The 13,749-nt window shown below is 42.1% G+C and overlaps 1 protein-coding gene across 4 annotated transcripts in view; it reads left to right on the top strand.

The window, feature by feature from the left end:
- OSBPL1A (oxysterol binding protein like 1A) overlaps positions 1-13,749 on the top strand; it is a 221,135-nt gene that overhangs the window by 205,059 nt on the left and 2,327 nt on the right. For all 4 annotated transcript variants that reach the window (XM_081252524.1, XM_081252523.1, XM_081252525.1 and 1 more), the window contains 6 exons: positions 3,694-3,801; positions 4,712-4,801; positions 5,039-5,165; positions 8,128-8,244; positions 8,819-8,942; positions 10,220-10,310. In XM_081252524.1, the coding sequence (XP_081108650.1) occupies positions 3,694-3,801; positions 4,712-4,801; positions 5,039-5,165; positions 8,128-8,244; positions 8,819-8,942; positions 10,220-10,310 (657 nt within the window). The remainder of the gene's footprint in view (positions 1-3,693; positions 3,802-4,711; positions 4,802-5,038; positions 5,166-8,127; positions 8,245-8,818; positions 8,943-10,219; positions 10,311-13,749) is intronic.

Below are 13,749 nucleotides of genomic sequence, written 5' to 3'. Positions count from 1 at the left end.
GACCCCAAATAGCCAAAGCAGTCTTGAGAAAGAAGAACAAAGCTGGAGGCATCATGCTCCCTGATTTCAAACTGTATTACAAAGCTATAGTAATTAAAATATATGGTATTGGCGTAAAAACAGACACATAGATCAATGGAACAGAATAGAGAGCCCAGAAATAAGTCCATGCAAATAGGGTCAGTTAATTTACGACAAAGGAGGCAAGAATATACAACAGAAGAAGGACAGTCTCTTCAGTAAATGGCATTGGGAAAATTAGACAAGCACATACAAAAGAATGAAACTGGACCCCTCTCTTATACCATACACAAAAATTAACTCAAAATGGATTACAAACTTGAACGTAAGACTGAAAACTATAAAACTCCTAGAAGAAAACATAGGCAGTAGGCTCTTTAACATAGGTCTTGGCAATGATTTTTTGACTCTGAGACCAAAAAGAACAAAAGCAAATATAAACAAGTGGGACTACATCATACTAAAAAGCTTCTGCACAGTAAAGGAAACCATCAACAAAATGAAAAGGCAGCCTACTGAATAGGAGAAAATATTTGCAAATCATGTATCTGATAATGGGCTAACATCCAAAATATATGAAGAATGCATACCACTCAATAGCAAGAAAAAAAAATCCAATTAAAAAGTAGGCAGAATATCTGAATAGACATTTTTCAAAGAAGACATACAGGTAGTCAACAAGTAAATGAAAAGATGCTCTACATCATTAACCATCAAGGAAATGCAAATCAAACCACAATGAGGTATCACCTCCCACCTGTGAGAAAGGCTAGTATCAAAAAGACTAGAAATTAATGTTGGTGAGGATGTGGAGGAAAGGGAGCCCTTGTGTACTGTTGGTGGATGTAAATTGGTGCAGCCACTATGGAAAACAGTTTGGAGGTTCCTCAAAAAATTCAAAGTGGAGCTACCTTGATCCAGCAATTCCACTTTTGAGTATTTACCCAAAGAAAACAAAAACACTAACTCAAAAAGATATCTGCACCCCCATGTCATTGCAGCATTATTATACACATTATACATATTCCATACAACAGCCAAGATATGGAAACAACTCAAGTGTCCATCGTTGGATGAATGGACAAAGAAATTGTGGCATACACACACACACACACACACACACACACAGAGGAATATCACTCAGCCGTAAAAAAGAATGAAATTTTGCCACTTGCAACAACATGGATGGACCTCAAGAACATTATGCTAAGCGAAATAAGTCAGAGAAAGTCTAGTACTCTGTGATCTCCTTGTGTGAGAGAGAAAGAAAAGAAAGAAAAAACAATAAACAGACTCTAATCCCAAGGTGACTCAGATATTGAAATCTGTATCAAAGACTTTAAAGCAGCTATTATAACTATGCTCCATGACATAAAGATGAACTCTTAAAATGAATAGAAAGACATTGGAGCAAAGAAATGAAAGTATTTCTGGAAATTTTAGTACTGAAAAAATACAATAACAAAAATAATAACTGGGATAGGCTCGATAGCAGGATGAAGATAATAAAATATGTTCAGGATCCACATGCTAAAAACTATAAAACACTGATTACAGTAATCAAAGACTATGAGTAATGGAGAGTCAGTCATACTATGTCTCACTATACTTGGAATCCTTAATATAATTCAGATGTTAGTTTTCCCATAATTGATCTATAAGCAATCTATATTAACACAATCTAAATTTAAAAGTCCCAGGATGATTTTTGATACATAAAGAGAAGTTGATCCTAAAATTTATATGGAAGGGCAAATGAAACACTACAGCCAAAAGTTTTGAAAAGGAAGAACAGAATTGATGGACTCCCACTTCCTCATTTTAAGACTTAACAGTAAAGCTATTGTAATCAAGACAGTGTTGTATTGACAAAAGGATAGACACATACATCAAGGGAACAGAGAATAGAGTCCAAAAACTGACCCGCAGAAACATGGTCAATTGATTTTTGACAGAGGTAAAAACACAATTCAGTGAAGAAGGATAGTCCTCTCCACAAATGGTGTGGGAACAGTTGGAAGTACGTATGTTAAAAAAATGAACCTCAACTTACATCTCACAGCTTAAACGAAAATGAACTCAAAATAGACCATAGGCTAAAATCTAAAATACAATTATAAGCTTTTGGAAGAAAACAGGAGAAAATCTTTATGACCTTGGATTAGGCAATGACATCTTATGGATATAATACCAAGGCACAGTCTAGAAAAGACAAAATTGATAAATTAGATTTTATCAAAATGAAAAACTCTTGCTCAGTGAAAAACACTCTTCAGAGAATGGAGAGAAGCCATAGATAGATAAACATTATTTGCAAATCATTTATTAACAAAGGACTTGTATCTAGAATGTGTAAAGAATTCTCAAAACAATAAGAAAACAAACAACCCAGTAAGAAATTGGGCAAAAGACGTGAACAGACACTTCACCGAAGAGATACATGGATAACAAACGAGCACACAAAAACATGCTCAACAGCATTAGTCATTAAAGAAATACAAAATCATACTGAGATACCACTACACACCTATTAGAACGTCCAAAATCAAAATAATTTCCAGAACTGACAGTACCAAGTGTTGGCAAGGATGTAGAGCAACCAGAAATCTCATATATTGCTGGGGGGAATCTAAAATGGCAGAGCCACTCTGGAGAACAGAGTTAACCCTATGTTAACCAGATAACATAGGGTTACAGAGTTAACCCTATGTTAACCAGATGACTCAGCAGTCCACTCCTAGGTGTTTACTCTGGAGAAATAAAGACATAACGTTTTCACAAAGACCTGTGCCCAGATGTTTATAGTACTATTAATCACCAAGCACCCCAACATCCTTCAGTAAGTAAATGGTTAAACTGTGATACATCCATACAGTAGAATACTACTCAGAAATAAGAGAGAGCAAATTATTGATAAGTAGAATTTAAAATGGATTATACAAATGAAGAATATAGGTGTATTATCCCACCTATATGACATTCTGGAGAAGGCAAAACTATTGCAATGGAGAACAAATGAGTTGTTTAGGGACTAGGGTTGGGGGAGGGTTTGACCATAGAGGGGCAGCATGAGCGAATTTGTGGATGGTGTGATGGAATTGTTCTATTTTTTGATTATAGTAGTAGTTGCAAAGATCTACACATGCACTAAAACTCACAGAACTAGATACACCAAGAAAAGTGAATTTTACTGTTTGTAAATTAAAAATAAATTTAGACATAAATGTACGAAGATGTAAAATGAATGTTTTCAAAAGCAAAGTATGTGTAAAATTGGAGCTTATTCACATACACAAGTTTTTCCCTTTGGTGAACTAGAAAGTACTAAATATAGACTGTTTTCTACTTCTAATTTAATTTTGTTTATTATGTTTTCACCAAACTTTTGAATGCTTAAGATGATTATGTACATAGTTTAATTTGGAGTTTGGTAGAAAGATAGAATTTTTTTCTTAAGCTTTTGCATCCTTTTAAGAAACAATGAGAGTGGTCAGATGATACCTATTGTACTGTGGTTAACACCAGCAGAGTTTTTATGGTCTTAGAGTTTAGTCATCTCCAGCAGTCTGATGTGTTATCCTGAGTAATAGCATTGGAGGCAAATGCACTTTTTAAACAGAGTAACACTTCTCACTTATTTTTCTGGGCTTTGGTTTTCTTTTTGTTCTCTAGACACAATGAAGCATATACGTGGACAAATCCTACCTGCTGTGTACATAACATCATTGTGGGGAAACTCTGGATTGAGCAGTACGGCAATGTGGAGATCACAAACCACAAGTGAGATGCTTCATCACCCTCCCCTATCGCTTCAGTTGTCATCAGAGGGTGCCAGTAGTCTTTTCTAAAAAGTTCTAGTACAGCCTGATGATAATTTAAGAACCAGGCAGTATAGCTCTGGAGTAAATAAAGCCCATCTATTTAATGAACAGATTTTATGTTAAAAAGTTTCTGATTAGGGGAGACTGGTGAACTCAAGAGCTTCTGCAGCCTTGGGGAATGTTTGTTCCCGCCTCCTTCAGCTCATTTTGCTGATCCTGATTAGCTTGCATTGTTTACATGGGGATGGGTGGCAGGAGAAACACGAAAGTTGAAAAGAGTTGAGTTCAAATCCTACTCTGTGACCTTAGGCCAGTGTCCTAGTTGGCTCGGGCTGTTGTAACAAAGCACCATGGGCCGAGTGGCTTCAACAGCAGACATTTATTTCTCCCAGTTCTGGAGGCTGGGAAGTCCCGGGTCAGGGTGCTGGCAGATTTAATGCTAGGTGAAGGCCCTCTTCCTGGTTTGAAGTTGGCCATTTTCTCAAATCGTTATATGGCAGAGGGAAGGATCGTCTTCCCGTATCTCTTCTTAGAAGAACACTGATCCCATTCATGAGGGTTCCACCCTTATGACCTAATTACCCCTAAATACCTTCGCGTGGGTGACTAGGGCTTCACTACATGAATTTGGTGGGCAAACATTCATTCCATAGCAACAAGTCCCTTATTTTTATGAATCTTGCTTTACATTTTCTCTATGGTGGGTCCAATACTGATCATGGGTTAATTATGATACTCTCTGTATGGAGCCTGGCATGCATTAGGAAGTCAGTAAACAGCAGCTGCTACTAGAAAGGTTATCACAGTCACTGTTCTCTCCTACGGCTTCTGTGTTGAATGGTAACCTGAGCTCACTATCTCCTCTACAGGACTGCGGACAAATGTGTGTTGAATTTTAAGCCATGCGGCCTTTTTGGTAAGGAGTTACACAAAGTTGAAGGCTACATTCAAGATAAAAGGTAAAGTTTCCATTTTAAATGCTGACTAGTATAAGTGTCATTCACTAAATAAAATGTTGTTATTAAAATCTGCCATTACCTAGGAAACAAGCATTTCAGTAAATTGAAAAACTCTTTCTTCTGCAAGGAAACATTTATTTCTTTAAAGAATCTGATTTGTAAGCATCTTTATAATAATATTCAGTTACAGCAAAACGCTGGTTTAATTGTTGGCTAAACATCAGTTTCTCTTGATAGCAAAAAGAAGCTGTGTGCCCTCTATGGGAAGTGGACAGAATGTTTATACAGCGTTGACCCTGCCACATTTGATGCTTACAAAAAAAATGATAAGAAAAGCACTGAAGAGAAGAAGAACAGCAAACAGGTGAACATCCCGGAAGGTGGTATCGAAGGAATCACTGGACTCTTTAAATTTGTACTAATCCTTTTGGAAGTGGCCTGGTAGCAGGTCACAGTGTGACCTTTTATACTTGGTGCTAATGCATGTAGTTTTTCTCCTTGAACCTTCTGAATGAACCAGTCATCTGCCTTGGTAGCGAATGTTTGACATAGTCTCCCGTGGAGTATGGGGTGTGTGCCATGCAGTTATTCACGCGGCATAGAACTCAACCTTGCTTTGGAAAGTTGGAGTTCATCTTAGTGAGACCTATGTCCTTGTCCTCCTTTCTGTTTATGTGCATAAGCAGTTGAGATCATTTGAATATTTGAAATTTCACCCAGAATGATCACGTACGTTTTCATGCATGCAGCAGTTGTGTTGCCCTCTTTTGTATCCGAGATCCCTGAAGCTGAGGGCATCGCAGTTAAGGGATTCGTTCCTGGACGGCTGTCCTCTTACTAAGCGTTCTCCTAACGGGACAGTTTAACGTTAGACTCTCCCCGTGTGAGGCCACAGGTTTTCGTCACAGGGCCCCAGGAGGCTGGACCGCTTAGGCAGACTGAGCTAAAGAGAGCTTGCACCTATTTGGACGGGAAGTGTCGGAGGACTGATGACTTTCCAGTAACGGACATCACGATTCAGAGCACGAGCTCTGTTTAGAATCCCGCTTCTCCCACTTCTGAGTGGTTCAGTCTCAGGCAGATTCCCACCCTCTCTCCGCCTCAGCACCTTCATTTGTAAAATGGGCACAGCAATAGCACCCACATGTCAGATGAGTTGACAGAGGTCAGAGGTTCCTGGTGAGGACAGCTCAGGCCCCCTGTCTGCTCTGAGCATCACACCGGCCACCGAAGCACCATCTCAGAGCTCCCGGCTCCCCTTGCCCCGCCATGTCGAGCTCTCTGGGGCCCTTCAGGTGACTCTTACACATGCAAGAGTTTAGGAAGCCCTAACCTTCCTCAAAAACAGGTGTATGTCTGAGTGGCTTTCTTTGTAAACCGGTTACCAGGGTCCCGGGGACAGAGCAGCTGGTGCAGTTGACGGCAGTGGCACTTCCCTAGCTGGGCCCTTCTCCCCTCCCTCTGCCTCCATCTCTGGGCACAGTCCACTTTCCTCCTCCACCTGGGTCTCTGCTGCTTCTCCTTCCTTCCGGGGGTTGCACTGACGCTTCTCTGCAGTGACCCCAAGACTGACGGGGCTGGAGAAGGAACGCTCCAGGATCCCAGGCCCCAACCCGAACTCCTGGGCAGTGGCTCAGCCAACACAAGGCAGCTTGGTGAAGACATGGCCTCGTCCTCCTTTTACAGAGGTGGGGGGTGGCAGAGGAGGGCCTTGGCGAAATTCCAGAAAATCCCCCTCGTGTCCCGAAAATCCCCGGTCAGTCTTTGTAGAAAAACGGCCTTGCCCCTTGGAGAGAGAAGTCAGCCTCATACTCACCCTGTGTCTACTCTCGCCTCCCGTGTGCATCGGCCACCGTGGATTTCTGATGTTCCCGAGCATATTTAAATGCCTTGGGGAGCTTGTCACCAGTGTTGTCCCTTCCCTGCTGCTGTTTTTAAAGTTGCATATCTCAGCCAGTAGTTCTAGATTTGGTAACTGTGACATTGGGAATATGACTTAGCCTTCCAAAGGCTTAAATTCTTTATATATAAAACTTTATGGGTGGGCTTCCCTGGTGGCACAGTGGTTAAGAATCTGCCTGCCAATGCGGGGGACACGGGTTCGAGCCCTGGTCTGGGAAGATCCCACATGCCGTGGAGCAGCTAAGCCCGTGTGCCACAACTACTGAGCCTGCACTCTAGAGCCAGCAAGCCACAACTGCTGAGCCCACGAGCCACAACTACTGAAGCCTGCGCATCTAGAGCCCGTGCTCCGCAACAAGAGAAGCCACCGCAATGAGAAGCCCGCGCACCGCAACAAAGAGTAGCCCCTGCTTGCCGCAACTAGAGAAAGCCCGCGGGCAGCAACGAAGACCCAACGCAGCCAAAAAGAAATAAATTAAAAATAAATAATTTTTAAAAAAAATTATTTAAAAACAACCTTTATGGGTTTCTTACGTAAGGACTAAATATACAGAATGCCGCTAGCAGGTCTGCCGGGTTGGGGGGGGCGGCAGCCAGAGGAAATGTTAGTGTCTTTTAGTGTCTGTTTTAACCTTACATCTTTTTGATTGATTGATTGATTATAAATTTATTTATTTATTTTTGGCTATGTTGGGTCTTCGTTGCTGTGTGTGGGCTCCTCATTGTGGTGGCTTCTCTTGTTGCGTAGCATCAGCTTCAGTAGTTGTGGCACTCAGGCTCAGTAGTTGTGGCTCACAGGCTTTAGAGCGCAGGCTCAGTAGTTGTGGTGCACGGGCTTAGTTGCTCCGCGGCATGTGGGATCTTCCTGGACCAGGGCTCGAACCTGTGTCCCCTGCCTGCATTGGCAGGCGGACTCTCAACCACTGAGCCACCAGGGAAGCCCCTAGCCTTACATCATTTTAAATCCTCTTTTTATAGAATGCTTTCAGGATCGCTTATGGGTTTGTGTTGTTGATAAATTTAGTTAAATGCTCCAAGAAGTTAACCTTTTCTTGCTCTTATAATGTTCCAGTCAATACTTAAAGGAGTTATTTTGGCTTTAAAATAAAAAAACTTTAAAAATATTACAACATGATAGTAAAGGCATGATGATGGTGATGATAATGGCTTGAATGCACAGAACCCTAAATGAGACAACACACAAGGCTCACGAGGCTCACAGCGCTTACTCACTAGGCCCGCATTTATTGGCTCCCTGGCCTGTGTTGAAAGGTGAGGATGTGAGAACGAGAAAGTCATGGTGGTGCCCCGGCCCTCGTACGGTTACATCCTAGTAATGCTGTGCACTCAGCGGTGCTTATTTTACAATTTGTAAGTATATTCTTTTGAAAACATTTGTTTTGTTCATCTGTTGGTTCTTCCAGATGAGCGCTTCTGAGGAGTCAGATGAAATGCCAATGCCAGATTCCGAGAGTGTGTTTGTCATCCCTGGGAGCGTTCTCCTGTGGCGAATAGCCCCGCGGCCTCCCAATTCGACCCAGGTGAGGCTGGGCGTGCTGAGCGTGGCTTCCTGTTTGCCGGGCTCTGACAGGGCTGTTTCCCTGGCCCAGGCGGGACCAGGAGGGAGGCAGGTGGTCCTCAAACGCTCCTAAGTCGTCCCCCTGCGCCTTCTAACCTGGGACAGGGCATTCCTGCCACCCAGGCCTCCTGGTGTCTGGCTGGCCAGGATGCCTTGGCGTGAGGCTTTGGGGGGCTTCCTTAACAACTACTGAGGGGCAAGACTGACTGTCGTTAAATGCAAGGTGGTGCAGCCAGATCTAGCAAGTAAGGATTTAAATGAAGAATGGAGAATGTTGGGTTTGCTTGTAGCTCTCCTTCGAGGTGATGGTGGTGGAAGATATTCATGCTGGGAGGCGTGCTGGGGGGCTTTCTTTGAGACAGATTCCCACAGGTGTTGCAGACTTGGGTGAAAACACTGAGATGTGTGGTCTGAGAAAGGCCGACCGACCGTTGTCACCACAGAACAGGGGGTAATTGTCAACTGTTTCTGCCTTCAGGGTTTCATTCTGCATTATGCCCTGGTATATGTTAATTTGAACATTTTCTTCTTTTCAGATGTATAATTTTACTAGCTTTGCAATGGTTTTGAATGAAATAGACAAGGAAATGGAGAGTGTGATTCCTAAGACAGACTGCAGGCTACGTCCTGACATCAGAGCCATGGAAAATGGGGAAATAGGTAACTAGCACCTGATGGCGCCACCCGTGAAGATTGATTTCTTTGAGGAGGGTGGTTTGTTTTACTCCTGGTCACTGTCAGCATTTTAGTATGTTAGCACAACCATTTTTAGTCTCTCTTAGAGACTTTTTTAAAAATATTTATTTATTTATTTGGTTGCTCCGGGTCTTAGTTGCGGCACGTGGGCTCCTTAGTTGCGGCAGGTGGGATGTAGTTCCCCGACCAGGGATCAAACCTGGGCCCCCTGCATTGAGAGCGTGAAGGCTTAACCACTGTGCCACCAGGGAAGTCTCTAGAGATTTTTTTTTTTAATAAAAATTCAATTTAAATTCAGAAACTTTGGTTTTAAATTTGGGAATCTGAGGTGGACCTTAGCAGCTCATATTTCATTGTCTCAGTGATACTCCCTAATTTAATGTAATACATATGGTCAGAGGCATATCTTACATATCAGAGGAGAATTGGGGACAATAATATCACATTTATCAACTTTTAACTACATTCTGACTAGTTATTTTACTACATATTTCAGAATTTAAATAGCACCTTGTGAGCCTCAAAGAAGTGCTTGGCCTTGGTTAATTCTGACATTTTATTTTGTGCTGTTAAATTTCTTCTTATTCAGTGGTTCTCAAAATGAGGGCAGTTTTTCCTCCAGGGGACGTGTGGCCAAGTCTAGAGACTTCGGCTGAAACATCTGGGGAACTGCTGCTGGCATCTAGTGGATGGGGGCCTGGGTGCTGCTAACGTCCTGCCGTGCCCAGGACAGCCCCCCATGAAGAATCATGGGGTGCAGTGTGTCAGCAGGGCCAAGGCTGAGAAACCCTGCTCTAACTAAACACTGACCCTCCCTGTGAATTATCAGTGAGACAGTGCAACAGCGCTTTGGAAAGTGGTTTGAATTTCTTACGAATGGAATCCGGAGGAGCTCTGTGAGGTCTCACTAAGAATTTAGAAAATTTTCACGTGTATTCAGTTTTTCCACCTAATTTTTCACTGAAGCATTTTAACATGATTTTTTTTTACCTTAAGAGTAAGCCGGCACCTTGGGTAAATGCAGAGGTTGTTAATAAGGGCAAAAGCTGTAGGAGAGGACCGGGTCTTGAGTGCGAACTCGGGGATATGTTAATATTTTGACAGGATAAATTTCGTGGTGTTCGTGTTCTGATAAAATGGAGATATGCTGATACCTGACTCCATAAAGTGATTGTGCTGAGTGCTGTGCCTGGCAGTCTCTACGTGTAGAGTAACGGTTTTCACTGATGTGCTGATTCTAGATCAAGCTAGTGAAGAAAAAAAGCGACTTGAGGAGAAACAAAGAGCGGCCCGCAAGAACAGGTCCAAGTTGGAGGAGGACTGGAAGACGAGGTGCGATGAGGAGCTTGGGGCAGGGGTGGGGGGTGGGGCTGGCAGACGTGGGACTGCAGAGCCTGGCTCACTGCGCCCTGCGAGTTGTCAAGTATTTTCCACTGACCAAGTTCAAGCTGAAAGGGCCGCATGTGTGCAAAGAAAAAGGACTGTTTGGAAGTTAAGGTTAAAATATTCCTACACAATTACCACAGGTAAGTGTCAGTTAAGCAAACTATCTTTCCTTCTTATCCAGCAGAACACTGTCCCTTCTGTTTTTAAGAGGGAAGGTAGAATTACAGATTTTGGCATGAAATAGGTTCAGAGCCATTTGCTTGTATATGAGTAAATTACAGGGCCATTAGCTTATACATATATCGTGTATCAAGGATATTTAGACAATGCCTTTACTCTTCCAAACACAAGGGATTTGACATGTTGTGGAAATACGATTTGTTAAAGTGACATCTTGGATTCCATTCAGCAACAGAAACTGGGCAATAAAATTTGCAAGTTTTGAAAGTTTGTTCTTTTCAAGAATCAGGAGTTACTTAGTCACTTGTATTGAGTAATAGAATCTCTTGTAAATAGGAATAGAATAAAAACATTTTCTACATTTATATTATGCAATAGAAACTTGTCAAAGTTATTAAATAAATTTCAGAGCCAATATGGGCATAATTTCACAAGCAGTTTAGTAAATATTTTTTGGTAGCCCTTTTGCGTCTTACACAGTTATTAGAACTAGAAATGACCTTAGATAGCATCTAGTCCAGTGGTTTTTGGACTTTTTTTTAGCATCAAAATATTTTTTGCCAACGAACACGTAAAGAATCTACAAATAAAGAACACATGGCCACCAGACTGCTCGGGTGGGAGCTGAACAGCATGGCTCACCTTCTCCCACCCAAACACACGCAGGATCTGGGAAACCACTGGAAAGCCATTAGTCTGGAAGTCCCCTCGTTGTATGTGAAAAAACCAAATGCTGATGTATTTCATTTAAGAGACTTGCTCAAGGACAAGTATGCCGCAGACCACGATTAGAAAGAACCACAAAAACCAAAAGCACATTGCTTTACTGCAATCCCTTCTGAAAAGATTTGATAGATTTCAGTCATTGTTTCTAGTCTCTTTTGCAGAAAACCCACTTTGTACTGTATTTCTAATTTGTTTTGGTTTTTTTTGGCCACAGTGCACAGCTTGTGGGATTTTAGTTCCCCAACCAGGGAATTGAACCCCGGGCCCACGGGAGTGAGAGCGCCAAGTCCTAACCACTGGACCGCCAGGGGATTCCCTATTTCTGATTATTAACTCCTTTATTTTTCTGGCCACATTTTCAAGTGTGCAAAGTGAGAGAAAAGTATTACTGTCAGGTAAAGTCTTATGTGCAGAAAGTAAGGAGCTTTAGACAGCTCTGTGGTAGCCTGAAAATAAAAACGAGAAGCTACGTTTGTGAGCTCCACTCCGGAGCCTTACACATGCTTGCTTCCACTGCTACCTCTTAGCATCAGTAGTTCTTATGACTATACGGACCTTAAAAATGACCCTACTGACCCTGTGTCCAAATGAATATGTGCTTGGAGTCTTTTTCCACTAGTGGTGAGAGGTGGCATTCACTGACTGGGTCTTCTCCTGGCTGATAACGTGCTTTTTGAACAGCTTGGTTCAGTTTGTGTTGGGACGGGGATGGGGCAGTTTGTAAAGGAGCGTGTTCTGCCAGGTAGAGCTGAAACCAGCCCTCAGAAATCAAACCCAGAACCTTATTGTAACCTGTCCCCAGTTCTTCCACACTGAAAGCTGGCTTTCCTGTTGATACCAGTTTCACTCATTTGAAAAGAGTTCCAGCTTTGGGATTTTTGAGCCTTTAAACTGTGGTTCCTGCATATGGAAATGGCTGCTTGTGATCCTGCCCTGTTTTCCTAGAGGAGCCCAGAGACCTTAATAAGTGGGGTTATGTGGGGAGAAAGTGGGAGGACTGGAAATAGACACAGGATTTGAAGAGAAGGTGGGTGGTGAGGCCAAAAAACTGATGAAGTCATCTCTTCCCCCAATGGAAGCATCGTGCAGAATTAATATTTTATCTAATGTTATTTTACTGATACAGACCCATGGACTCTGTAGACTCAGCAACATTGACATCTCCTCACCCCCCTCCCTCCTTTTCTTTTGCCTCTGCTTGCCTGAAATGTTTAATAAGACTTTGAAAAGACAGCATGGACTTCTTTGTATGTGGAGGGGGCTACGCTGACGGCAGCAGTTTTCCAGACCTGAGTGCTGGAAATAAGAGTCTCGATGTGGAGCGGAACTCTGATCCCTAGCATCAGGCCTTCAGATCCGAGGTGCTCGTCTTTAGTGCCATGTTGCAACTCTCTCCAAGAAGTGCTCCCTGAAGGGAGGCCTTGCAGACATGGCCTTTAGAGCACTTGGCTTACGTGTGAACAAAAAAACGTTCTTTGCTATTGAATCTACTACTCTGCACAGTCTCTTTGCACTTGACTTTCCAGTTGTCCACTTTGTATGGAAGAAATCCTGTGGCACAGGCCTGAGGCTTGGTTAATTTTTAGAATTATTTTTGGTTACCTTGATTTTGATTTGCCTGATTTTCTGAAGTGCTTGATTTTACTAAGCCTGACTACAAAAGTGCTTTTACTACGTGGACTTCTGAGACCAAAAGGAGTAAAATTATATACTTCATATTAGACAAAAATTCTGTGACTTTGATCAAACAGTGGTTCCTTAAAGTATTTCCAGCTTGGTTACCAAAGTCTGAAACACACATATCTTGATCATTTAAAGTAGACTTCTAAATTTTCTAATTAGGGAAAAGTCCCAAAAGCAAAATAATGTATGTAATATTCTAGAAAATCTGGCCTAGTGGGCATTTACTATATCAGTCTTCAAGGAATTAGCCTAATCTGAAGCATTTTTTGTGTCTTAGGGTTTTTAGTGCTGCTGCAGTGATTAATAGGACCACTTGGGACTTATCAAACAAATCTAAGCTCACTCTAATTGTTAAATATTTTTAGAGGCAATTTATTTGGAAAGAATGACAAAGACATATGAAACTGTTTTCATAAATATTACTGAAAACCAAATCATATTAGAAAATGTTATACAAATTGAAATTTGAACCTTTTGAACAAATAATTTTTCATTTCCATTACCCAGAGAAAGCTGGGAATGTGGAAAATGGATGACTTGTTATTTATTTATTTATATGAATTTATTTATTTTTGGCTGTGTTGGGTCTTTTTTGCTGCGTGCAGGCTTTTCTCTAGCTGCGGCGAGCAGGGGCTACTCTTCATTGCAGTGTGCGGGCTTCTCATTGCGGTGGCTTCTCTTGTTGCGGAGCACGGGCTCTAGGCCATGCAGGCTTCAGTAGTTGTGGCGTGTGGGCTTCAGTAGTTGTGGCTCATGGGCTCTAGAGTGCAGGCTCAGTAGTTGTGGCGTACAGGCT

The sequence above is a fragment of the Mesoplodon bidens genome (assembly GCF_964165515.1).
Source record: "Mesoplodon bidens genome assembly, chromosome: 13".
NCBI classification, from domain to species: Eukaryota; Metazoa; Chordata; class Mammalia; order Artiodactyla; family Ziphiidae; genus Mesoplodon; species Mesoplodon bidens.
The sequence above is the reverse complement of the archived record's forward strand: the minus strand, read 5'-3'. Positions and strand labels throughout refer to the sequence as shown.